General features: G+C 32.9%; 2 protein-coding genes across 2 annotated transcripts in view; both read right to left on the reverse strand.

Annotated features, from left to right (window-relative positions):
• Positions 1 to 317: 317 nt before the first annotated feature.
• On the reverse strand, positions 318 to 3347 carry LOC127152608 (transcription factor Sox-19a). The gene is made up of 5 exons (XM_051093365.1): positions 2765 to 3347; positions 1330 to 1566; positions 1023 to 1208; positions 605 to 731; positions 318 to 499 (listed from the first exon to the last, which is right to left on the reverse strand). The coding sequence occupies exons 1-5, from the start codon at positions 3345 to 3347 to the stop codon at positions 382 to 384; spliced, it is 1251 nt and encodes a 416-aa protein (XP_050949322.1). The 3' UTR covers positions 318 to 381.
• Positions 3348 to 4898: 1551 nt separating this feature from the next.
• The window catches only part of clint1b (clathrin interactor 1b), a 39509-nt gene continuing 18394 nt past the window's right edge, over positions 4899 to 26013 (reverse strand). Inside the window, exons 3-12 of the mRNA XM_051093360.1 lie at positions 24792 to 24888; positions 24328 to 24436; positions 22243 to 22413; positions 18754 to 18934; positions 17255 to 17495; positions 15210 to 15291; positions 14446 to 14523; positions 9509 to 9774; positions 7728 to 7902; positions 4899 to 6694 (exon numbers count right to left, since the gene is read on the reverse strand). Coding sequence (XP_050949317.1) covers positions 6345 to 6694; positions 7728 to 7902; positions 9509 to 9774; positions 14446 to 14523; positions 15210 to 15291; positions 17255 to 17495; positions 18754 to 18934; positions 22243 to 22413; positions 24328 to 24436; positions 24792 to 24888 — 1750 coding nt within the window. The 3' untranslated portion in view covers positions 4899 to 6344. The remainder of the gene's footprint in view (positions 6695 to 7727; positions 7903 to 9508; positions 9775 to 14445; positions 14524 to 15209; positions 15292 to 17254; positions 17496 to 18753; positions 18935 to 22242; positions 22414 to 24327; positions 24437 to 24791; positions 24889 to 26013) is intronic.

Genomic DNA, 26013 nt, shown 5'->3' on the forward strand with positions numbered 1-26013 from the left:
CAATTTTAGTATATTTATTTTGCACTAGGAATGACAAGACTAAAACAAATCTTGGAAATTTGTTGATCAAAAGAAATGAGAATGCTGGCTGCCAACAAGCCCCATCCAATCAGAATTCAGAGCCTGATCTGTTTCATAACAGATCCTGGATCTGTTTAATTCCCTTCCATTGTTTATGAACATGCATACACTCTTTCAGGCAAGAAGGCAAGCTATAAGAAATTCAAAACATTTTTATTTTGTAATACAATCTCAAAAGTTATTGTGGTTGTAAATTAAATCCTAATAAATATCACAATGGTGATAACACACTCCAGTGCAATCCTGTCAAGGGAACAAAAAGGAACCCAGACATCCAGAGATAAAGAAAAGACTTTCCTTCTAATTATTATCATAATGGGAATATTCGCAGTTCAAGACAGACACCTCATGCCTCAGATCGTCATAGTGGCTCATGACGTCAGTAAAATGGCTAGAATAGCTTGAGCATGGCATGGATCTGTGGGGAAAAATAAAATTGTGTTTCCAGCATATGAAAAATGTGGCATTACAAACCTTTTCTACTATAAAATGTTCATTTTAAGAAGAGGTTTTCAAAGCTCACTCTGGTGGGTAGAACTGCAGTCCAGTCATGTGGAGGTTTCCAGACAGGATACAGTGAGGAGCAGAGAGAAGATGTTGATCTGTGTTGATAAGACTGTGCTGCATCTCCATGGCCTGGTTCATGTTGGCTAACAAAAGCATTGTAATGATTTTAGGCTGAATAGTAATTTAGCTTCATATCATGTTTAACCACCCAATCCAGGATATTAACTGACATTAAACAATGAATTCAATTCACCAACTCAACTGTCTCACCTAACATCATATTTGACTTAGACATATTTGAAAAAAAGTTCGGGATGAATCAATTTTTTTTTTTGTTGGTAATCAACGTTACACCACAAATGTGGTCGACTGAGATTAATTTGTGATGAACCTGGAATATTCAAGGCACAATGTATATAAATAAGTAGCAAAACCTGGAGAATTTAGACTGCTCTGCCCTGTGATGTTTCCCACTGATGTTAGGGACTCTGGGTAAGGGTTAGATCTCTGTGCCCACGTCAGAGTGAAAGGTGAGGAGATTTGGGTCACAGGGACGACCGGTGGCCTTCTGGATGCTTCTGAACGCTTCTTTATTACCTTGCGTGGCTGACAGTCCCAATCTGATGCAGAAAAATAAGAATAAGATGTTTTGGAAAAAAGTGGCTACTACCTTTCAACTTTCGAGATTTTGATATTCTACATTTGCCCTTTAATGTCTTTGAATCTTTCTCCATAGATTACCTGGGTACTTCTCCATGTGTTGTGCCATAATTCGGTGGGATTCTTCGTAATATGGCTTCTTCTGCTCTTCAGACAGTTTGTTCCATTCTATCCCCAGTTGAACACTGATGGCGCAGTTGCTGGCCTTGGGGTTGGCCTTAGACAAGATGGGTCGATGGATCTTTGACCATAAGAAGTAGGCATTCATGGGCTTTTTGATAGATTTTTTTTTGTTCCGAGATCTTGCCACCTCACTTTCTGCTCACAAAGACAATTCAAGTTAAATGCTGTATCTTCAGGCACATACTGATTATGTAAGCTTATGGAAGTGATGTCCCTGAGTCAATCATTTTGCTTTTCGCTCTAAAGCTACACTACCAGTCAAAAGTTTTTGAACAGTAAGATTTTTAATGTTTTCTTAAAGAAGTCTCTTCTGCTCACCAAGTCTGCATTTATTTGATCCAAAGTACAGCAAAAACAGTAAAATTTTGAAATATTTTTACTATTTAAAATACCTGTTTTCTATTAGATTTTTTTAATGTAATTTATTCCTGAGATTTCAATACTTAATTTTTAGCATCATTACTCCAGTCACATGATCCTTCAGGAATCATTCTAATATTCTGATTTGCTTCTAAAAAAAAATATTTATTACATAAAACAGCTGAGCAAATTTGTTTCAGGTTTCTTTGATGAATAGAATGTTCAGAGGAACAACATTTATCTGAAATAGAAATCTTTTGTAATATTATAAATGTCTTTATCATCACTTTTGATCAATTTAAAGCATCCTTGCAAAATAAAAGTATTAATTTCTACTATTTTGTTCCCTAAATAAATAAATAAATAAATAAATAAAATACCATCTCCAAGCCTTTAAATGGTATAGTGTATAATGTTACAAAAGCTTTTTATTTCAGATAAATGCTGATCTTTGGATCTTTCTGTTCATCAAAGAATCCTGAAAAAAATGTAAATATTAATAATAAGAAGAATAAGAAATGTTTCTTGAACAGCAAATCAGCATATTAGAATGATTTCTGAGGGATCACGTGACACTGAAGACTGGAGTAATGATGCTGAAAATGTGGCTTTGATCACAGGAATAAATTACATTTTAAAATATATCCAAATAGAGAGCAGTTATTTTAAATAGTAAAAATATTTCACAATATTCCTGTTTTTGCTGTATTTTAGATGCAGGCTTGGTGAGCAGAAGAGAAAAATCTTACTGTTCAAAAACTTTTGATTGGTAGTGTATCTTTACTATTTTGGTCTAATGAACATGAAAACGTTTAACAATATGCAAATATACCATTTATCTTAATAGTTATTAGACTTTAAAATTAATACTTAAAATATTTTGAAATGTAAAGGAGGAGCATAGCGTTGTTGTTTTTTTTTTTTTTTGTTTTTTTTTTACAATTTTTCTACAGAACTGCAAGCTTTCAACTACCTGCTCCAGAAGGCGACTGAGTGAAGTTCAGTCCTTGGGTATTGATCTGCACCGAAGCCTCGCTGATTGGCTCACGGTTTATCACAGACGCCGCGCTGATTGGCTGATCGGTTAATATTGGAAAATAATCCATGCTGATTGGCTGATGGTTTATATTTTGGAAAGGCACCTCACCGGACAAATTCCAATCAAATGACTGTGGGGTGTGTTTAACTGAGAAACCGTGAGAAATTGCATTAAAAGAGGAAAGCGCGTTATCGCTGTTGCTCACTGAAGTTTGATCTGAGGGATAAACTGGAAACATTTTCCAATCAGCGTCGTCCTGTTCAATCCCAAGATCTCCTGTTAGTGAGTTCAAATCTTCATGTTGTGGATGATCTTGTCTGTGAGTTGTCAAGCTGTTAACTTGAGTTGGTTCTCTGACTCGTTGAGCTTTGACAGCACAGGTTGAAACAACATGAGGTTTCTTCAAAACACAATTTTCTTCTGTTTTGACACATTCTGGTACCTGTTCATCAGTTCTTGAGCCTTTTTCACCGTTTCTGAATCTCGTCTTAGCTCTCATTTTAGGATGTTTATCCATTCGCTTGTCAGTATGTCGTAACTCAACAGTAATGGTTGTGGAATGTTAAAAAATGACACTGCAAGCTCCAGCGTCCTTTAAGAAAACAAAAACAAACAACCGCTAACAAAAAGCACGTGACCACGCAATACAGAAAACAGGCGTAGAGTACTTATAATAAAACGTAAATTCATCATAAATAAGTGATAAACAAATAAAGTCGTTTTCTTGTGTTGTGCTGAACATTAATATTTTGCTAAATATTTCTTTTAAAACTGCCAATTTCACTTGATGTATAACTAGAAAGCTTTGATGATAATTAAATAGGTACTCGCACTAACGTGCATATATTTCAATGTTTTCGTAACTTTTATAAATAATATTCACCTTTAATGTATAGGGTGAATTCAGGTAAACTGGGACACTTTTGCCATTGAAAATGACAGTGGAAAATGTCCCAATCAAAATGAATAGTGTTATATAAAATAATATTATTAGAGGAAATAACGCATTTTATATTATTTTTTTATTTAATTAATGTATATAAGTTTAAAAAGTGTATAAGTGTCTGAAATAATTATTTTCACATATATGTTAATATTTTATATTAATAAAATATAAATTATACAACATGTAGCGTTTTATGAGCTTTACATTTAGGGTCAGGTCAGGTTTGCCCCCTTGACTGTCTAAAGCCTGACAGTTGAAATAATAGTAAGGAACTTCTGATAGCTTTCAATGTAAATTAGTTAGATTTTCATTACAGTATAACAAACTACTTACATAAAATGCATATGCATATCAGTTGTCACTCTACATCCCCCAATAACTGTCATGACATTAACTTTAATCATTGGAAATACAGTGATGACTGAGAGATTTAATCTGATCATACGTATCATCTGAAAAATTATGCATGCACAAGTAAATCTAAGTTGCTTCATTAAGTACGTTGAATCTTCAGATATCTGATTATGAAATATCTCTACTTTACTGTGTAAAAATCAGTAAGGATTTCACAGCAGAAAGACAGACCTTAAGACAGATATTTCAAAAATGATACTAAAAGGCCTTTTACTACTAAAAAGTATGAACTATCAATCAAATGTTCATGCTTTTTTAGTAGTGAAGGCATGTCACTATATGAAACAGGTTTTTTGACAAAGTTTTGTGTTGCTAATTTTAGAGACGTAATTGTTAAAAATGATACAGTAAGCTTTATATACTTTATGACTGGTCTCAACACTGGAGGGAGCCACAGGGCAAGATATTATTGAATGCAGCCACATTCTGTTAGCACAGCTCATCTTGAAAAGTATATCAAGTAGTACCGAGATGTTGAGATATTTAAGATAAGTTGTCATAATATCAGATTCTCTACTGTCAAATCAGAGCTCATAATCATGTAATTTTTGTTAGAACTGTGGCTTCAGTAGAGGCACTATTGAAATCACCTCTTTTACTTAAAGCAATGTAAGGTATTATCCACGCATCTTCGTTTTAAGTTTAAAGACCGCACCAAGAATACTTACTACAGCATACTAGAGACACCATTAAAGTCACAAAGACAGGTTTTGATGAAATCGTTTAATGTTAAACAAAGTTTCTCAGTACAATAAAATCAAAAACTGAAATCTGAAAAAAAACTAGAATGAAAGAGGCGCTCGATTTCATGTTTCTCTTTACATTTGCATAAACTAAGAAGTGTTTACTCGATTCACCCATGTCTAGAACAACGTATATATGCACAGGATCTCTCTGTATAATGTTAAGTATTAAAATAAGAAACTAAACCACTATGGAATAAATCTAAATAGTAATAAAATAAAGATTTGGTCAGTTTGAACATAATGCCTCAGTGCCTGATGGAGGGCCCCTTGTAAAGCAGCATATGAAAAAATGGACAAAACCAATGTTTGAAAAGAAGAAAAAAAGTGACAAGTAAACTTCATTTGGGGTTCACAATGCCTTCATCCTTTCCCGTGACAGACATTTCAGAAATTTAACACTGACCCGCAACAATGCTCGAAACTGTAAAATCGACACACATGCAAGAAAAGGATATAACGGATATGACTTCTTATGAGGCATTATAAATACCAATTCAAGTAGTTACTAGAAATGTGTAACACTTCTCCTGCTACTATCGAAGCACTTATCTGTGCAGCTTCAGATGACAAACATTTCTCAAAATCAGAAAATCTTCACATTAGATGGACATATGATGCTTTTCATGTAAAACATCCTGTCTAAGTCAGTTCTGGATTCATCAAGTACTGCTAATAACCTTCAAGCTCGTTTGTATTATTAAAAAGGTGGCCGTTTCATAGGCAGGCACACTTCAAATTACGGTCAGGCAGCTTGCTACACAAAAGTACTCAAACTATATCTACAGACATAGTCTGTTTAAAAAAAAAAAAGATGCAGGAGTGATAACGGAATATAGGAGCGACTGTAAATCTGACAAACTAACAATTCAAACCAAAAACATGAGTAAATATTAAGGACCTGTGGTAAATTGTTCCATCTTATACCATCTGAGGTGAGTAAATAATTTATTTTTTGCACACTGAGATATTTACAAATCAACCTTTAAAATCACAGCATGAATAATGAAATTATGAGGTAATTTCTGAAATCAGTCGTATCTGAATGGTGAACCGTGATGGGCCGTGATGAAAAAAAAAACAAAAAGTCTATGACGTTTCTGTTACGAAACAGTGGAAAAATGTACCAAACTGCACACAGTCATCTTTTTTTCCTTTAAAAGTATATGCTTTGCACCATTTACAAAAAAAATCCACCCTTCAATTATCAACCCCACATGAAAGAAAAGCAGACTCTTGTGTATGTGTGTTGTTGTTTTTTTCTCTGTATCTGTTAATGAATAAGGACAAATGATTGAAGAGTTGTGACAAGGGCTAGTTTTGTCAGTTTTGTCCATTTTACTGGATGCAGCTCCTTCTTTCTGTAAGAAGGTGTATTTGGACCGTTAACCCTCTTGGAGTGGATCAGCCTTCATTTCCCAAAGTTGCCAAAGTTTGCAAAGGCATCTTGTTTAGGTTGCACCACGGCGGGGTTCACGCCCTGGCCGATCCCCATGCTGGGCATGCCGAGGCCACCTTGCAGGCCGATTCCAGCGGGCATCATGTTCATGCCCATGAGTCCTTGATTGACAGGCATTCCTCCGATACCTACAGAGCCCATTCCCATGGTGCCCGTCGCCATAGTAGGAGGCATTCCCATGCCCATGGTCCCACTGGCCATCATGGGGTTCACTCCTGGTCTGGGAGCGGCCGCCGAGGGCTGGGCATTCAGTGTCATTCCGGCGAAATTCTGGGAGACCATGTTTAATGGAGGCTGGACACCTAAATGAGGTAGTAAAAATAGTAATTAAAGGAGTCCACTTCCAGAACAAAGATTTACAGATAATGTACTCACCCTCTTGTCATCCGAGATGTTCATGTCTTTCTTAATTCAGTCGTAAAGAAATTATGGTTTTTGAGGAAAACATTTCAGTATTTTTCTCCATATAGTGGATTTCTATGGTGCCCCGAGTTTGAACTTCCAAAATGCAGTTTAAATGTGGCTTCAAGCGATCCCAAATGTGGTTGTAAACGATTCCAGCCGAGCAAGAAGGGTCTTATCTAGCGAAACGATCGGTTAGTTTCATAAAAATAATACGATTTATATACTTTTTAATGTCAAATGCTTGTCTTGTCTCGTCTCTGCCTGAACTGTTTTTTTTCCGGTTCATGACAGTTAGGGTATGTAGAAAAACTCCCATCTCATGTTCTCCCTCAACTTCAAAATCGTCCTATATCGCTGTTTTACCTTTTTTTGTTAAGGATGTTTGATCTTCTTTGCATGTTCACTTTGCAAAGACTGGGTCGGTACTTCTGCAGTGATGTCGGATGATTTTGAAATGACTTTTGAAGATGAGGGAGAAAATTCGATTGGAGTTTTTCGACATACCCTTACTGTCTTGAGCCAGAATACACAGAGTTCAGGCAGAGCACGAGAAGACGAGTGTTTGAGATTAAAAAGTATATAAATTGTATTATTTTTATGAAAATAACCGATCGTTTCGCTAGTTCGCAACTGCATCTGGGATAGTTTGAAGCCACATTTAAACTGCATTTTGGAAGTTCAAACTCAGGGCACCATAGCAGTCCATTATATGGAGGAAAATCCTGAAAAGTTTTCCTCAAAAAACAATTTCTTTACGACTGAAGAAAGAAAGACATGAACATCCTGGATGACAAAACTGGACTAATCCTTTAAAAATATAAATGTAACTGCTTTTGACTGTTAACTCAAGACAATCTGATCTCAATCAAGGAGATGATTGTCAAAGTAGAAAAAAAATACAATTACAATAGTTGGTTTAGGATTTCTAACCTTGCTGCATCATGGTGTTGAGTGTGGGCTGTGTGGGTTTGGGAGGGTTCAGGCCTGCAGACAGGAAATCCAGGCTGATGTTCACACTTGGGTCTGACCAGGTGGCAGGCATCGATACCTTCCCGCCTGACTTCTGTAGTCCCATCTGCTGAGGCAATAATGGACCCCCTATTGTCTGATAAAGAAAGAGCAAGAAGTAAATTACTGTAAATTCTCTCTTATAATTACAACAGAATATACTCTATTAAACCCGTAACAACCTCAATTTAAAGCACAAATTTGAACATTATAATTTAATATGATGATTTACAATAATAGTCATTCATTTGCCATTGATTGGATTTTAATATGTGGACGTTGCACTCAAAAGTGAAAGCAGATAAACTTAAATTCTAAAGCTATATCTTGGAAATAAGCCAAAATGCCACAACCTGCAACTGCCTACACCTGTCTTGTTTTATTGTGTTTATGCTTTAAAAGCATCACTTATAATAAGTGAACATGGCAACACTTAATGAATTCCCTCTTTGAAGCAGTCTTCCAAAACATGGAACACTGCTGTTCTAAATTTAAATGCGGTTCTCACTCTTGAAACCTTACGTAGTGTCTCTCACCTAAAAATGACTGAAGTCCAGCATACGTCATCAGCCAGAAATCTGTTGTTTCACAAGAAGGTCCAGCTACTTCATTATTTGAACAATACAGTAGCTGCATTTCAATTACCCTTCATATTGTGCAAACTGAAAATATAACCTCCAAGAAACACTTCATACATGGTCACTCAAGTATAAGGGGCTTTCCTTCCCATTAATTCTTAGACAATTTACACTGCACAAGTCTGCGGCACGATACAGCTCCGACACGGCCACTGAAGCTGATCGCGACCACTCTAGTCAATGTGTTTATACCAGTCGTGTCACAGCACATTTCAGCAGCATCCCAGTAGCTCCCCTCCACGCTGCTTCTCTAAAGATACACACCTACGCCTCCTTTAATTAAATATAATGCCTAGTGCAGTGCCTGCGATATACATAATCATACCAAAATCTATCACCATGACTTACCACGAGAGGAAAAAAATTGTTACAGTGACATAACACTGGTTAATGGAAACGCCATTAACGGCGTGCTCGCACCGCAGGAACTAGAGACGTAATTAGTTGTAGGAGCTCCATTTGGAGGAGCTAAATTAGTTTCTACTTCAGAGTAGGGTCTAAAACAGTTCTATAGAAACTATCAGTGACGTAAGTGTTCGCTGATTGGCCAAACACATACAAAACGCCAGCTACCCAGCATTTTTTTAAAAGCCATGTAAAAATGTTTACTCAACAAACATGGAAAACAGCAATAATGGCATTTAGCAACCTGTTGTCTGAAGCGTTTTTTTTCTCAGCTGTCATAGGCGATTTTGTGAGATTTTAATCCTCTTTCAACTGTGTTACATTCCATTTCCATTATCACAAAACCCACGACACAACAAAAAACCCCCCAGCTCTGATCATGGTGCCCTCCATTCACCAGTTGGTGACATTTGTAAATGGCTTGAATAAAGAAGTCGCTGTCAGCCACTTCAGAGTTCCTGCTGCTTGTGCAAATGCAACCAGGAAAACGGCCCGAGGGGGAAATTGGTTCTCTAGGAACTACCATCCTGGCTAGTTCCTAGAACTATGCAGTGCGAAAGCCTGTTAAGGTCAAAATATACACCTGCTATGCAAAATGCATACAGGTTGGTAAATCTCCTGTTCTGGGAAGCCCTGCTGACAAACTGAACTAGCGTTTACCTGTGATCTGGACAGAGGCGTGGTTGCGTTCTGTGGGCACATGTTGAAGGTCATGCTTTGGGATGCGCTGAGGCTGCTGTTGTTGGGGGTCATCAGGTCAAAGAGGTCAGCGGAAGGCGGTTGGGTGGATGTGGGCACGGGGGCGGCTGGAGCGGGCACATCACTGAACAGGTCTGGGATGGCAGACTGAGCAGTGACAGCAGGAGGACTGGTCGAAGAAAAGGCGTTCCAGTCACCAAACTCACCGTTACCAGTAGACAGCGAACCTGGGGAAACAAAGAACCTTTAACTAAAATCACATGCATATACATACTACGTTCCAAAAATTGGGGTCATTAAGATTTTTTTCTGAATTAAATGAATTTGGCAAGGATGCATTAAATTGTTGATTTTAACATTGCTATAAAAACCTTTTTTTTTTTTTTAAATAAACGCTGTTCTCTGTGGAAGCCTGTTTCCGGCACTGAATAAAACAAACAAACCAAAAAAAAAAGGCAATTGTGACTTTTTTTTCATGTAATTGCAAGTTTACATTTTGCAAATCTGACATTTTTCTCAAAATTGCATGATATTAACTCAAGTTATAAAGTCAGAATTGTGAGATATAAACTCACATTTGTGAGAAAATAGTTTTTTTTTCCCTCAGAATTGGACCTCTCTAGGGAAATTTAATTGCAATTCTGACAACTTTTCTCAGAATTGTGAGAGAAACTCACAATTGCAAGTTATAAAGCCCAATTCTGAGGAAAAAGTTTCTCTCAAAATTCAGACTTTTTATATCGCAATTCTGACTATTTTTCTCAGAACTGAGAAACTTGCAGTTCTGACTTTATAACTCTCAATTGTAAGAAAAAAATAGAATTTCAAGTTTACATCTAGCATTTTTGACTTGATGACTTGCAATTGAAAGTTTATAATGCAATTCTGAGAAAAAAAAAGTCAGAATTGCAAGATAAAATGTCACAAATACCTTTTTTTTTTTTTTAAAATTTAGTGATGGAAATGGGCTTCCATAGTTCTCTGAAATCATTCATCAAAGAATTAAAATAAAATATTAGGCAGCACAGCAATTGTGACACTGAAGACTGGAGTGATGATGCTAAAGATTCAGGTTTGCCAGGATTTTTGTGTTTTAAAAATGTATTTTAATATAGAAATATTTTTTTTAACTTGTAATATTTTCACATTTTTACAATATTTTTACTGATTTTTTTTTTTTTTATCAAATAAATGCAGACTTGGTGAGCATATGAGTGACCATTTGACATTCTGCAGACCCTCATTAACAGTTTTTTTTGTATGTTTATGCATATTGGTTGAGCCTGATTTAATCTATTGTAATTTTTCCAAAATTTTGTTTTATTTTCCCAAATTCGGGTTTTGACATTTGAATATTTTTAGATTCTGTTTTAAACATTTTTATTAATTTTTATTAATAAAAAGCATGTCTAATCAACAATTTAAAAAGTGTAACAATTTAATGATTACATTAAAAAATGAAATGTTAAAAAAAAAAAAATAAATTAAAATTGTCAGTTTTATTTTATTTCTTTCTGGATTTAAAATGAACACAAATTTATAATCAAAAATCGTGGTAACCAAAAGAAGACATAAAACATTTATAGTTGAATTCAAAATATGAATTCAACAATATTTTTTTTTACTGAATTTCTGATTAAATAAATGCAGACTTGGTGAGCATATCAGTGACTATTTGACATACTGCAGACCCTCATTTACATTTTGATTGAGCCTGATTTAATCATTGTAATTTTTGCCAAATGTAGTTTTATTTTCCCAAATTCAGGCTGACATTTTAATATTTTTAGATTCTATTCTAATAAAGTTTTATTATTCTTAAATATTAACGATTTAATGATTACATTAAAACAAGCAATAATAGAATGAAATGTTTTATCTTTTTTTTGTTTGTTTGTTTGTTTTTTTTAAACCTGCGTTGTCTGTCTTTATTTCTTCTGGATATAAAATTAACACATATTTATTATCAAAATTTGTGGTCATCAAATGAAGACAAAACATTAACATTTAAATTCAAAACATACAGTATCTCACTTCTGCCAGGATGAATCAACAATTTTGATGACATCACCCTACACTTCAGCTTCTCATCTCAAAGAATTCTGAGGGGAAAAAATACAACTTTCTTATGACTGCAAGTTTATATCTTGCAATTCTGACAACTGTGAGTTATAAACAGTTATAAAGTGAGCATATGAGTAACTATTTGACATACTGCAGACCCTCATTTATATTTTTTATCTTTTTGTCTCTTGTACGTTTATGCATATTGGTTGCACCACATGACATTTATATACTTCCTAGGTTTTAACTGGGGAAAACCATCTTTTACAATTGTTTCTGTCATTAGATATCCTATTTGAACTCTGTATTTATGCTTACATATACATTTATTATTGATTTGTATTAATTCTCCTACTGACAAGGTTATTGGTTCACTGTTGTGTGGCTGTTCTTGAGGACTTCTAACCGGATCCTCACACACTGCTCTTAAGGAGTGAGTGTCTGTCAGGGGTGATGGGGCATGGATGATGGGAGCTGACGTGTGTCTGTGCTCATAACACTCAGCAGGTAGCAGCTCCATCTGGACCCCTCAGTCACTCATCAATATTTCACTGTGTCGTGTGTTGCTACTCCAATCATATTTCAGACAAGCCAACAGAATTGTCATCCTCCTGCCCACCAGCAAAGTGCCACTCGCTCTACATTGAGCCGGGGGCCCAGAGAGGGAAGACGACGATGGGAAAAGTCAAGCTAAGCAAACCCATTGCTCTCTGTAAAGTGAAATATGTGACCCTGGACCACAAAACCAGTCATAAGGGTCAATTTGTCCAAATTGAGATTTATAAATCATCTGAAAGATGAATATATAAGCTTTCCATTGATGTATGGGTTGCTATAATAGACCAATATTTGGCTGAGATACAACAATTTGAAAATCTGGAATTTAAGGGTGCAAAAAACTCAAAATATTGAGAAAATCTCCTTTAAAGTTGTCAAAAGAAGTTCTTAGCAATGCATATTACTAATCGAAAATTACATTTTGATATATTTAAAGTAGGAATTTTACCAAATATCTTCATGGAACATGATCTTTACTTAATGTCTTAATGATTTTTGGCATAAAACAAAAATCAATAATTTTGACCCATACAGTGTATTTTTGGCTATTGCTACAAATATACCCCAGCGACTTAAGACTGGTTTTGTGGTCCAGGGTCACATATGTGTTAAATAGCTGTAATAACTTTCTAAATGCTCAATTAGGACAAACAGTTTATTCTCTAAATTATTCTCCACACCACAAAAGGAGAATAAAATTGGTTTTGGCGAATAAATAACATTTAAATGAATAAAACGCAAATATCTACTAAAGAAAAACCTAATAACTGCAGCACTTCTGCCAACTGTAGGGCCCAGTGAAATCAGTTATGGTTTTCCAAAATTGTTTTTCCATTTTATTTTTAATGGTTTTACTACCATTTTATTTTAATAGTTAAATTACAGTTTAGTAATCAAAAAGCATGTCTAATCAACTGAAAAAAGATACTTAAACAATTTAACAACGCTATATTAAAGTTGAACAAAAATGACATTTTTAGAGCAATTAAAAATGTAATGTAATTTTATTTTTTTTCCCCAAATTTTGTTTTATTTTCCCAGTTTGGGACATTTTAATATTTTGGGATTTAACCATTTAATTAAATTTTAAAAATCAAAACTATTTCTAATCAACTAAAACAATCCAACTTAATTTATTAATCTATTTTTTAAACAATAATAGGGTCCTGTGAAATGTTTTCTGGATTTATGAATTAAGACAAATTTGTTTAAAAAACAAAAACAAAAAAACAGTGTTAATCAAATGATGACAAAACAAACAACTGAATAAAACCTTTAAAAATTTTAATTAAATAAATGTAACAATTTATTTAATTTTTTGGCAAAGTGCTTCAAAAAAAAAAAAAAAAAACAATTAAGATACACCTTAAAAAAAAAAAAAAAGTTCATACAAATATAAGTGATAAGTGCACCAAAATTCCAGCTACTGAAAATAAAATCAATTATCAATTATCTGCTCACATGTACAATTAAAAAAAATGTTAAAAAATCTGTTAAATCTGATTCTGTTGATTCTATTTAATATTAATATATTTTCTGTCCAATTTTAGTGTTTTACCTTCAGAAAAGTGGTTATTTTATTGCCTTTTATTTTTTAAATTCAGTATCATTAAAATTAAAAAAAAATATATTACAAAATTACTTTAGATTATCTACTAAAATAATAAATAATTATTAAAAAGCATTTTCGGTTTCAGTTTTCAGCCAAGCACATCCAGAATTTTTGGTTTTGGCGCAGAATTCTTTTTGGTGCATCCCTAATAAAAATTAAAAAGTTATTTGTATTTAAGTTAAACTATTATTTTGACATGTTGTTGTGAAGACCTTTGAAACAACTGTGTATCTGATGATAGTTTTATCAAAAGCTAATTAAATGACTCTTTGGAGGTTAATTTCATGTTTCATACAGTGAAACGGCGGATGTTAAAAACCATGAGCGTCACACTTGCTTGAGTAGTGCTTAATAGTAGACAAAACCTCACTATTAATTCACACAAAGACACACAGAACATGCAGACTTTATATTTAAACATGAATACAACTTTTACTTAAAATGGAAAATTTAATAAAAGAGGTTTTTTTTTTTCCCCATTATTATTACTTTAGAGCTTTTTACTTCTCCAAAACATACTTTTCCTGATGAAGAAAAGCCACACATAAAAGTTTAAACCCCTTGAATTAGTACAATTTACAGTTTGTAAGATATTATCAGATGAGGCAAAAAGATTGTTTTGGCTCTTGTGCAGGTGTGTACTGTGCAGTTGGGTCATACATACCAGCAGCTGACGGGAGACTGGCAGAGGCAGCAGGTGAGGAGAAGTCGGCAAAGTCACCAATGAGATCTGAGCTTCCACCTGCAAAACATTGGGATCACATACATAGTCTTTATTTTTAAAAAATAAAATAAATAAAAAAAAAATAATAGAAAAATGAAAATCTCTGATTTCTATCCAAACTGATATTTTTTTCTGTACTGTGACGACAGAAAATAGGACCATCTGATCTGGATGCGTGACTAAAATTCAGATGCACGGTCAAACAGACATGTCCATCCACATACACACAATTAGGTTGTCACAACCTGGTTGCAACAGTTCTTGACCTCCTGACTGATGCTAGCGGACACAGCACAGCTGTTGGGCTGCTGACAGGATACGGAGGGACAGCAGCATCTGTGCACCCATCTCCTATTCGTTCTTTCTCTCTCACACAACTCTCACCCATCTGGGGCACTTAGATGTCTCTCACTACATCTCTGAAGAACTTTGACAGAAACTTTTTCCTGAAAGTTGTTGTAGCTTTTAAAGCCATATTCAGAGTATATGCATGGAGGAAATTGGGCTTAAGAATGAACAATGACCAAGTAGTAAACATATAAACAAATGTTCCACACACACTGAGCTGTGGGTGGGGGTTTTAATTGGTTTGTGAGTGGTGTTCAAACCCCTCACCCTAAGTATAAGCAACAGTAACAGTGATGACGACAAAAAAAAAAAAAGTACTTGTTAAAATGTGGAAAATGCAGCTGATGGGGTTTTACCTGAAGACACTGGTTGACCAGAGCCTGAGTCCACCATCAACAGATCTGCAAGTCCTGTGCTGGATGACTGACTTACTGATGTCTGAAAGGAGAATAAAGAATGTCACATTTCACTTTCACCGCATGAAGGCAGCACAGGCTTCCTTTTGCAAGCCTAACCACTTCATAGAGAGGACTGTGTAGGTGCACTCAGGTGTTTTGGTTTAGAATTTGCAAGCTCTTTTTAGCACAGTGGTCTTAGACATTGTCTTAACACATTTTGTAAAAAACAATGTAAATTGTTTGATTTTGTTGTTATTATTATTATTATTATTATTATTAAATAATCAAATGATAGGAAATGACACATGCTTAAAATTATTAAAATCAATTCTTATTTCACAATATTTAAATATCATCATTATTATTATTTTTATTCTTATTATTATTACCACCATTGTTGCTATTATTATTATTATTATTATTATTATTATTATTATTATTATTGATGTCACACAATATATTATAAATAATTCAAAAAATGGGAAATGATACATGCTTCACCAAATTTAAACAAGATTATTATTATTATTATGATTATGATTATTGTTATTATTATCATCATAATCATCATCACTGTTGTTATTATTACGTTATACTTCTAATTTAAAAATTAGACATGATACATGCTTAAAATTAAATTAATTATATTTCACCAAATATAAACAAGATTATTATTATTATTATTATTACCACTGTTGTTATTTTGATGTCACACAAATATATTATATATAATTTAAAAAATGGAAAATAATACATGCTTGAAAATTATTTTTTCACCATATTTAAACAAAATTGTTATTATTATTATTATTATTATTATCATCACTGTTGTTATTATTATGCTATAAAACATATTATAAATAATAAAAAAATAGACATGATACATGCTTAAAATTAAATTATATTTCACCAAATTTAAACAAGATTATTATTATTATTATTATTATTATTATATAATCATTATTATTATTATTATTATTATTATCATCATCATCATCACTGCTATTATTATTGTTACACAATATATTTTAAATAATTCAAAAATTAGACATGATACATGCTTAAAATTAAATAAATTATATTTATTTATTTCAGTATTTTATTATTATTATTATTATTATTATTATTTATTTATTTATTATTATTATTACTATTATTATTATATATAAATGCAGATGAATATTTATAAAGTAAGGTGGCCACTGGCCAATATAACAAATGACTCAAATTAAATTAATTCTTATTATTTATTAGCGTCTAATTATTATCAGTGTTGTTATTATTTTTTAGGTTACACAATATATATTAAAAAAAGGGACATGATACAAGCTTAAAATGATTATTATTATTATTATTTATTTATTTATTTTTTTTCACCAAACTTAAACATTATTATTATTATTATTATTATTATTATTATTATTATTATTATCATCATCATCATCATCATCATCATCATCATCATCACTATCATCATCACTGTTTTTATTATTTGTTATACAATATACGATAAATAATTTTTATTTTTATTATTATTTAAATTAAGGAAAAATGGCGCATGCTTAAAATCACTCAAATTAAATAAATTATTTCACAAAATTTAAACATTGTTATTATTATTATCACTATTATTATTATTATTATTATTATCATCATCATCATCACTGTTGTTATTATTTAAACAATATATTTTAAATAATTGAATTCACAAAATTTAAACAAGATTGTTATTATTATTATTATTATTATTATATTAAATGACTAAAATGATGGGAAATACACTCTTAAAATTATTGAAATTAAATTCATTTTTATTTAACAATATTTAAACATTATTTATTATTTTTAGTAGTTGTGTTAGTAGCATTTCTGTAAAATATGTTGAAGCCATAATTGATTTTGTAACTGATATTGCTACAGTTATTGGTCAAATGCAATCTCAAGACGGACAAATATTACCCAGGCTATTTACAGCAGGATGAATTTGGAGGGCAGTATTTTACCTTGTTGTCAGCATCTGGACTGCTTTTGTCACCAGTGTAATGAGCAGCTGCGCCCAGGTCGACCGTTTTGGACGGGACTCCACCGCGTTTGCGTGTAGAGGTGGTGGTCGTGGTGGTGGAGGTGATTGCATCTGTGGTCTGTGTGATCTGGACGCTCTTGGTTGTTACGGTCTCCTCATCATCCTTGAACTCTGACTTTGCAGGACGACCGTTCTGTGAAACTCTGTCCTCCTCATTGTCACTGCAGAAAGAGGCAACAGTCAGACATAAACGAATATAGTCGCTAGCTACTAAAACTTATACGACAGTTCAGAACTGTGCTGGTTCATATACCTACAGGTGGTTAATTCATCAAAAGTAGATTTCAAAGCACTAAAGTCAGCATGAAATAAAAATTCACCCTATCTTTTTTTTTTTTTTTTTAATGTATCAGGACTGTGAGACTATGAGAAAATATTTAGGAGCAGCAGTGCACCTGACTGGAGCTTTAAAGGTTTCTACATGTTGTTCGCAGTTTTGAATAATGTATCAGACATATCTCATGAATCCTTTCACAAACAGTGTAGAGAGAGTGTAAATAAGAGATTGATTGTGCAGTGTAGGGAGCTTCACTGATTATAATGGAACTTTGTAAAATTGCGATGAACTAAGATGAGTGACAGCTTTTAATGATTTTTAAGGGAGTTTGTAAATGAGATATTGAGCTATTACAACAGTTAAATAAACAAGAAGATAATATTAAGTGACTTGCATTGTCTGACTATAACACTATTGCCTGATTTTGCTCTATTTTGTCGTCCAAAATAGTTAGAAACTGAGCCGCTGCGCATCTAAATTCAAACACAGCGGTGTTTCGCTTATGAATGAACGTGCGTTTTTAAAAGAATCTATTGAGTCCATGATTCAATTTCCCATTCATAAAGAGAGTCACTTGCTTTATTCCGGAATGAATCAGTCGCTCGAACGAATCAAATGAATAAATGATTCAGTAATTAAATCAGTGACTTGCCGCCACCTACTGGCAGTTTTAGTTTCATTTTTAAAATATCTTTTCAGTTATTTAAATCATTTAATATTTCTATATTCACAATTTTATACTGTGTTCTTCTGTGTCACCTCTGTAGTACAAATTTATTTTGTTAATGCTGATTTAATTTGATTGGTAACTTATTCTTATTCTACTTGTTCTTATTCTGTTGTTTAAACTTATAACATATATATTTTTAAAATTTTACATAAGATGACATGCCATTGCAAAGGTAAAAATCACTTTAAGGAATCAAATATCACCTCGTGATGGGAAGGCTAATTTTTTAACAGATTTTTTGATTACTGATTAGTGCTCCTAAAATTTTGACTGTGCTCCTAAATTTTTTTTAAGTGAGGAGCCAATAAACCGATAAACTGCTTCATTAAGATAACAATATGGAAGAAAAGATCTTCTGCTACTTCACGTTCATAGCTTTTCATTCTATGGTGACTGAAAACTCGTCACATACCTGATACGGTCTGGTGAGTCATCCCTCTCCTTCTTGCGGAATTTGTTGATGGTGTCATCAATGGTGCTTCCGATTTTGTCACTTATCTCCCCAAGTTTTTCACTGAACGGGAAGCTGCTTTTGTTTTTGTCCCAGTCCTCGTCCCATTTGCTTTTAGATTCAGGATCAAACCGTTCTCCCGCTGAGAATGTGGATACAGAATTAGTTACATATTTATTGACTGTTTTCGAAGTACACCAAAAGCAAAGCATTATGTGCAGGACATAAAGAAGACATTTAGGATATTCAAGTACCTGTATATTTAAGACTTTTTTTTGTCATCTCAAATGTGATAAAACTGAATTTAAGACATTTTAAGGACCCACGTGTATCCTTGATTGAGGTGGAAACCATAATGACTAATTTACATAGAAAGTTAGTGTGTTTTGGGATGAAAAGAACAACGACTTCAAGAAGACAAAGGTTTTTGCATTGTTGCACCACATACTGAAGAGATGTAATTTTTGAAAATTTTCACCCTTGATGCACTTGCACACAAATGCTATTCTAATTTCAAAAAGCATGAAAAATACACCTGACTAAAAACTCAAAAAACTTAAAGTACAACTTAAAATCAAGTTGCCTACCCCCTTTGACCCTGTGGCATTTTTATCTTTCTCCATCAAAACAAATCCATCATTGCCATGCCATCATTAATTGGCAATCTGAAACTGTAGTACAGCTAATAAAGAGAGAAATCTGTGCAGCAAATCAAAGCAGAAACCAAGCACAATCTTTTGACTATGCACACAAGTAACATCACTAATGACATGACAAGGGACGTGGCATCTTGACTTGATTAGACAGCTCTAAGAGAAAACATGTAATACAAAAAGCAGAGATCTGATTATTTCTTCTAACCTGATCATAAACATCAGCAAATGATGCAGTGAGCAAAGTTGAAAAAGTGATAGCCCTGAAATCAAAACAGCTCTAATCAAAAGATCAGTCGTGGGAAGAAGGGAGTCCAGGGGGAATTTTCCTCACTACGCGAGAAAACTTCAGAGGACCTAAAACAAATCCCTGCGGGACGCCTACAGTATACAGACAAAGCAGCTCACTTTTGGGGTCAATCACAGTTTCAAGAGATGAAAATAATGCATCAAAATGACCTTTGACCAAAGGGAATTTCTTGGTTTATTTGATTACCAATTAACCCACCAGAACAATCACCACATTTAGGAAATAATAATAACAAAAAGTACCTGACCGAAATAACTATTATACGAACTCCTGAGAGCATCAGCAATCTCTCTCACTTTTTTTTTTTTGGTGAACATCCGATTTCTACATAACACATGCTTTACTGTCTCTGAAATGTTTGCTTGGGAAATATTAGTATACTGATATTAATTTAGAGCAGATTATTTTGGCATGCATTTGCACCATGCATACTGGTGTAAGAAGCTGTCAGACTGTTAAGTCATTAATGATGTAGGCATAACCAGTTTAGCAGACATACATTACCAGTCAAAAGTTTTTGAACCGTAAGATTTTTTTTCTTTTTTTAAAGAAGTGCTGCTCACTAAGCCTGCATTTATTTTATCCAAAGTACAGCAAAAACAGTAAAAGGTTGAAATATTTTTACTATTTAAATTTTAACTATTTAAATTTACTGTTTTCTATTTGAATATATTTTAAAATGTAATTTATTCCTGTGAATTCAAAAAAAAAAAAAAAAAAAAAAAAAAATATCACGGACGGAAATTCAACTGAAATTTTCATAAAAACAGAATTTACTGTATATCGCAGAATGTCACGGAATTTTTCAAGGTTTGGAAGAATTAATCAAAAGTAGGTTATTACACTTAAATCAAATCGCGATACAGACTAGTATCTCTAAATATTAAGCAAGAGACTATTTAAATATGAATGGTTCATGTTCTGCATGTCTCCGTATGTGTGAACTGCGCAGACGCACGGTTGTGACTACACACATACTGATGTGCACTTGATTTCAGTGTCTGCTGTCTTGCCAAATGAGGACATAAATACATGAATAAAATTTCCAGAAATGCTCTGAAGTTTCTTAATGAGCATTTTACAGTTTTTTTGGAGAGAAAAAACTCATCATTCTATCATATACACATAGAAATGTACAGGTATTTACAGCAGCCCGTCAGAATAAAGTCTGGTTTAACTTGAAGACATATATTACTATTGTTAAGTAAAATGTACGTAATATTACTACAAGGAATAATCACACAATATTTCTTTTTTATGTTTTAATTTTGAAAAATAAAGTTTGTTTAATGTTAATTTGATTAAAAGATCAATAAATTCATATTTTATGCCTTCAATTGATAAACAGAATAATGTAAATATTGTAAAAATATTGTAAAAATAAACCTTAAATAATTAGACATAATTAAACAATTTGGTAACAATAAAACAGAAGGTGAGAAAAAATAAAACATTTCATAGGGCCCTAAACATGTATTTTTTGTTAAACTTTTAATACATTTATGTTAAGTTTCATAGTTTTAATTAATTAGACTTATAATTATAATATAGAATTTAACCATTAAAAAAAGTCACATGATCCTTCAGAAATCATTCTAACATTCTGATTTGCTGCTCAGAAACATGTATTATAATTATTATTATTATTATTATTATTATTATTATTATTATTATTATTATTATTATTATTATTATTGTTGTTGTTGTTGTTGTTGAAAACAGTGTAGTATAATTTTTTTCAGGTTTCCTGAATGAATAGAAAGTTCAGAAGAAAAGTATTTATCTAAAATAGAAGTCTTTTGTAACATTATACATTTCTTTATCATCACATTTAAAAGCATCCTTGCTAAATAAAAGTATTAATTTCTATAATTTCAATAAAAATGTACTCAACTGTTTTAAATATTGATAATGATAATGATAATAATAATAATAATAATAATAATAATAATAATAAGAAGAAGAAGAAGAAGAAGAAGAAGAAGAAGAAGAAGAAATGTTTCTTGAACAGCAAATTAGCATACTGGAATGATTTCTGAAGGATCATGTGACTAGGGTATTGATGCTGAAATTTTAGCTTTAATTACAAGAATAAATTACATTTTAAAATATATTCAAATAGAAAACAGTTATTTTAAAAAATTTACTGTTTTTGCTGTATTTTGGATCAAATAAATACAGGCTTGTGAGCAGAAGAAAAAAAAAAAAGAAGAAGAAAAAAAAAAAAAACAATACAAATCTTACGGTTTAAAAACTTTTGACTGGTAGAGTATTTTTTGCCCATATTCCAGGAATGTCTCAAATAACATTAATCATGTTTTTGGGTCACAACAATCTGTTTATCCAATGAACAGCAGACAGCAAAACGTCTGTTCAGAAAATGTCTGACAAACAGTCGCAATTCCATTTGGTGGCACTAGTGGTTATAGAAACCACTCACTTTCAAATTTAGAAACGCTTTCAAATGTTCTACATTTGATCACTTACAGTTACTTTGTTTGAAGCCTCCCATGCTGTCAGAAGATACTCCAATGTATTTGTCTTTATTCTTCTTGGCTTTCTTCCTCTCCTCACGTAACCGGTCATCGTCCTGAACAAACTCTACCATTTCTTTCACCTTCTGCCGTACGTTAATGCCCTGGTCCTTCCCATTTTCATCTAGCAAAACAGAAAAGAGCATGTCAAGTCATATGGAACTGTTTGGCCCATTTTTCTTGTTTTTGCAAACCTCCATTAGATACAGTGTTTACTATTGTCCATTTCCATTAACAACACACTATTTTCCCATTACTGTAAAGCTGCTTTGACAAAATCTGTATTTTTAAAAGCACTATATAAATAAAGGTTACAGTAAGAAAAAGCACCAAATGTCAGAATGCGACCCAAGACAAAAAGTTCAGTGGTTAAAATTTGATCAGATAAGATGGTGCCGTAGTAAACATTTCTTTGTTGGTAATGCCAGAACTTTGCTATTGAGATTTACTGCATGGATGTCCTACAAAAACCTGCAGCCTTGGTAGGCTGCAAAATGATTTTGTGTTGTTTGCCTAATTAAATATTAACTGAATACAAATTTAGAAATACACTGGTGTGAAGGCAAACCTTTTGGGTTGGATACCGAAACGAAACCAAAGCTACTGATGTGCTAGTGTTCATGAATCGTCACAGTATATGACTGTGCGTGTGTAAAGTGATGAAAAATTAAACAAATCACTTTTGAAAAGCCACAGTGTCTTTGAAACATATTTAGAACAAGGCACAGAGCTTAAAAATAGCTACAAAAAGGAAACCAACACACTACGAAGTTCTGTCATTTTTGTTCCTGCTTCGTCATTCACTTATCAGACAAATGTAGCTTAAAGACATAGTGTCTTCAGAAATAATTTAATACTTTTATTTTAACATTTTGTTACATCTCCAAAATTTAACAAACAAAATTTCTTGTATCTATTGTACAGATAAGGTTTCCATGGCCTTTCTGTTGGAGAGCAACCCAAGAGCATGAGGCTATGTCCAGTATGCTTGACACCTGGGAAAGTGTCACTTGGGTGTTGAGTTATATTTGGGTTATGATAATAAACAAATCAATGTTTTTAGGTCAAAGCAAACAATTCCACACCAAAGATTTTCAAAGATTAACAAACATTTTCTCAATGTAATTCCTCTTCATGACCTTTTCATCCACACTACCAGTCAAAAGTTTTTGAACAAGATTTCTCTCTCTCACTTTTTTTTTTTTTTTTTTTTTTTTTTTTTAAAGTCTCTTCTGCTCACCAAGCCTGCAGTTATTTGATCCAAAGTACAGCAAAAACAGTACAATTTTGAAATATTTTTAACATTTAAAATAACGTTTTTTTATTTGAATATATTTTAAAATGTAAGTATTCATGTGATTTCAAAGCTGAATTTTTAACATCATTACTCCAGTCACATGATTCTTCAGAAATCATTCTAATATTCTGATTTGCTGCTCAAAAAAACATGTTGAAAACAGGTAATTAGAATAGAATTTTTAGAATATAACAGAATTTTTTCAGGTTTCTTTGATTAATAGAATGTTCAGAAGAATAGAATTTATCTGAAATAGAAATATTTTGTAGCATTATAAACGTCTTTCTCATCACTTGATCAATTTAAAGCATCCTTGCTAAATCAAAGTTCATTCCTATAAATTCTCCTCAAAAAAATTATACTGACATTTATTGACTTAAAACAATTATACACAAATGTATCGACAATAATAATAAGAAGAAGAACATGAAGAAGAAGAAACGTTTCTTTAACAGCAAATCAGCATATTAGAATGATTTCTGAAGGATCATGTGACACTGAAGCCTGGAGTAATGATGCTGAAAATTTAGCTTTGCTCAGAGGAATAAATTACATTTTAAAATAAATTTAAACAGACAAACAGTTATTTTAAATAATAAAAATATTTCCAAATTTTACTGTTTTTGCTGTACTTGGGATCAAATAAATGCAGGTTTGGTGAGCAGAAGAGACTTCTTTAAAAAAACATTAAAAAATATTACCGTTTTTAAAACTTTTGACTGGTAGTGTATGTAAACTTACCTACAAAATGATAATTTTCCAAAGAGCGCAGGTCATAGATATGTTCTCTGGCGCTGGTGACCACCCGCTCTGACCCGTTTCTGATGAGGTACGCTAATAGTAATAAGGCCTGCACACATGGAAGAGTGTATTTATTAGGGATATTTCCAAAACAAGCATCTATAAGAGTTAAATGCACAATTCTGGGTAGATAATAGGTGAAAAAGTCATTACTGTCTATGTGCTACAGATGTTTGATACCCTTAAATATTCCATTACACATTTAGATAACTAGATTCAGCTGAACTATTGAAATAGAACCATTTTCAATGAAGCATGGGTGTTTTATGAAGTGTGACCACATATGGAACCACACATTATTTTGTGTGAAGAAATGAATGAAAACGAGCAATAGACCGATTTACAGGCTGGGCCAATGAGTTGGACAATATCTGGTATGATGCAAGATGAGCAGTGCACTGTACCTTGTAAACTCTTCTCCAGTTTTTCTTGTTGTCTTTCAGCATTCTAGTCCAAAGCATGTTCATAACTTCAGGGAACTGCTCGTACATAAACGTGGATCTGCAATCATGTGGATTAGTCACATTATGTACAATGACTTCATATTAAATGGATAAAAACATTTTTAAAGCTTGTATTATGTTCACTGATATAGGTATAAAGGTATAAAGCTGTAATAAAGAGTTAGTTCACCCAAAAATGAAAATTCTGTCATTCATTTCCAAACACCAAACCAGTTACATCATTCATTTTCGGAACACAAATTAAGATACTTTTTTTATGAAATCCGAGAGCTTTCTGACCCTTAATAGACAGCAATGCAACTGACACATTCAAAGCCTAGAAAGGTGGTAAGGACATCGATAAAATAGTCCATGTGATATCAGCGGTTCAACCTGAAATTTATGAAGGTAAGTATTCTCATAGCTTCATAAAATCATAATCACTGTTCTGAATATAAACTAAGGTCTTTTGGGTTTGGAACAACATGAGGGTGAGTTATTAATTACAAAACGTTAATTTTTAGGTGAACTACCCCTTTAAAGAAGAAGTCGACTTCCAGAGCAAAAATTTACATATAATGTACTCACCCCCTTGTCATCCAAGATGTTCATGTCTTTCTTTCTTCAGTCGTAAAGAAATCATGTTTTTTTGAGGAAAACATATATATGGTGCTCCGAGTTTGAACTTCCAAAATGCAGTTTAAATGCGGCTTCAAACGATCCCAAACGCGGTTGTAAACGATCCCAGCCGAGGAAGAAGGGTCTTATCTAGCGAAATGATCGATTGTTTTCAGAAAAATAATACAATTTATATACTTTTTAATGTCAAACGCTCGTCTTGTCTTACTCTGCCTGAACTGTTTTTTCCGGTTCATGACAGTTAGGGTATGTCGAAAAATTCCCATCTCATGTTCTCCCTTAACTTCAAAATCATCTTACATCACAGTTTTACCTTTTTTGTTAAGGGTGTTTGATCTTCTTTGCATGTTGCAACTTTGCAAAGACTGGGTTGGAACTTCTGCAGCGATGTAGGATGATTTTGAAATGATTTTTGAAGTTGAGGGAGAAAATACGATTGGAGTTTTTCGACATACCCTAACTGTCTGGAGGCAGAATACACAGAGTTCAGGCAGAGCAAGACAAGATGAGCGTTTGAGATTAAAAAGTATTTAAAATGTATTTT

Source organism: Labeo rohita, chromosome 21, assembly GCF_022985175.1.
Source record: "Labeo rohita strain BAU-BD-2019 chromosome 21, IGBB_LRoh.1.0, whole genome shotgun sequence".
Classification (NCBI taxonomy): domain Eukaryota; kingdom Metazoa; phylum Chordata; class Actinopteri; order Cypriniformes; family Cyprinidae; genus Labeo; species Labeo rohita.

Bases quoted from the DNA above. Each gene is read 5' to 3' on its own strand.
- LOC127152608 (XM_051093365.1), bottom strand. From the start codon at position 3,347: ATGGATAAACATCCTAAAATGAGAGCTAAGACGAGATTCAGAAACGGT. The intron at 732-1,022 runs GTTTTGCTACTT...TGCTTTTGTTAG, and splicing joins GAGCAGTCTAAATTCTCCAG to CCAACATGAACCAGGCCATG. The intron at 500-604 runs GTGAGCTTTGAA...TTTTCCCCACAG, and splicing joins CTGCAGTTCTACCCACCAGA to ATCCATGCCATGCTCAAGCT.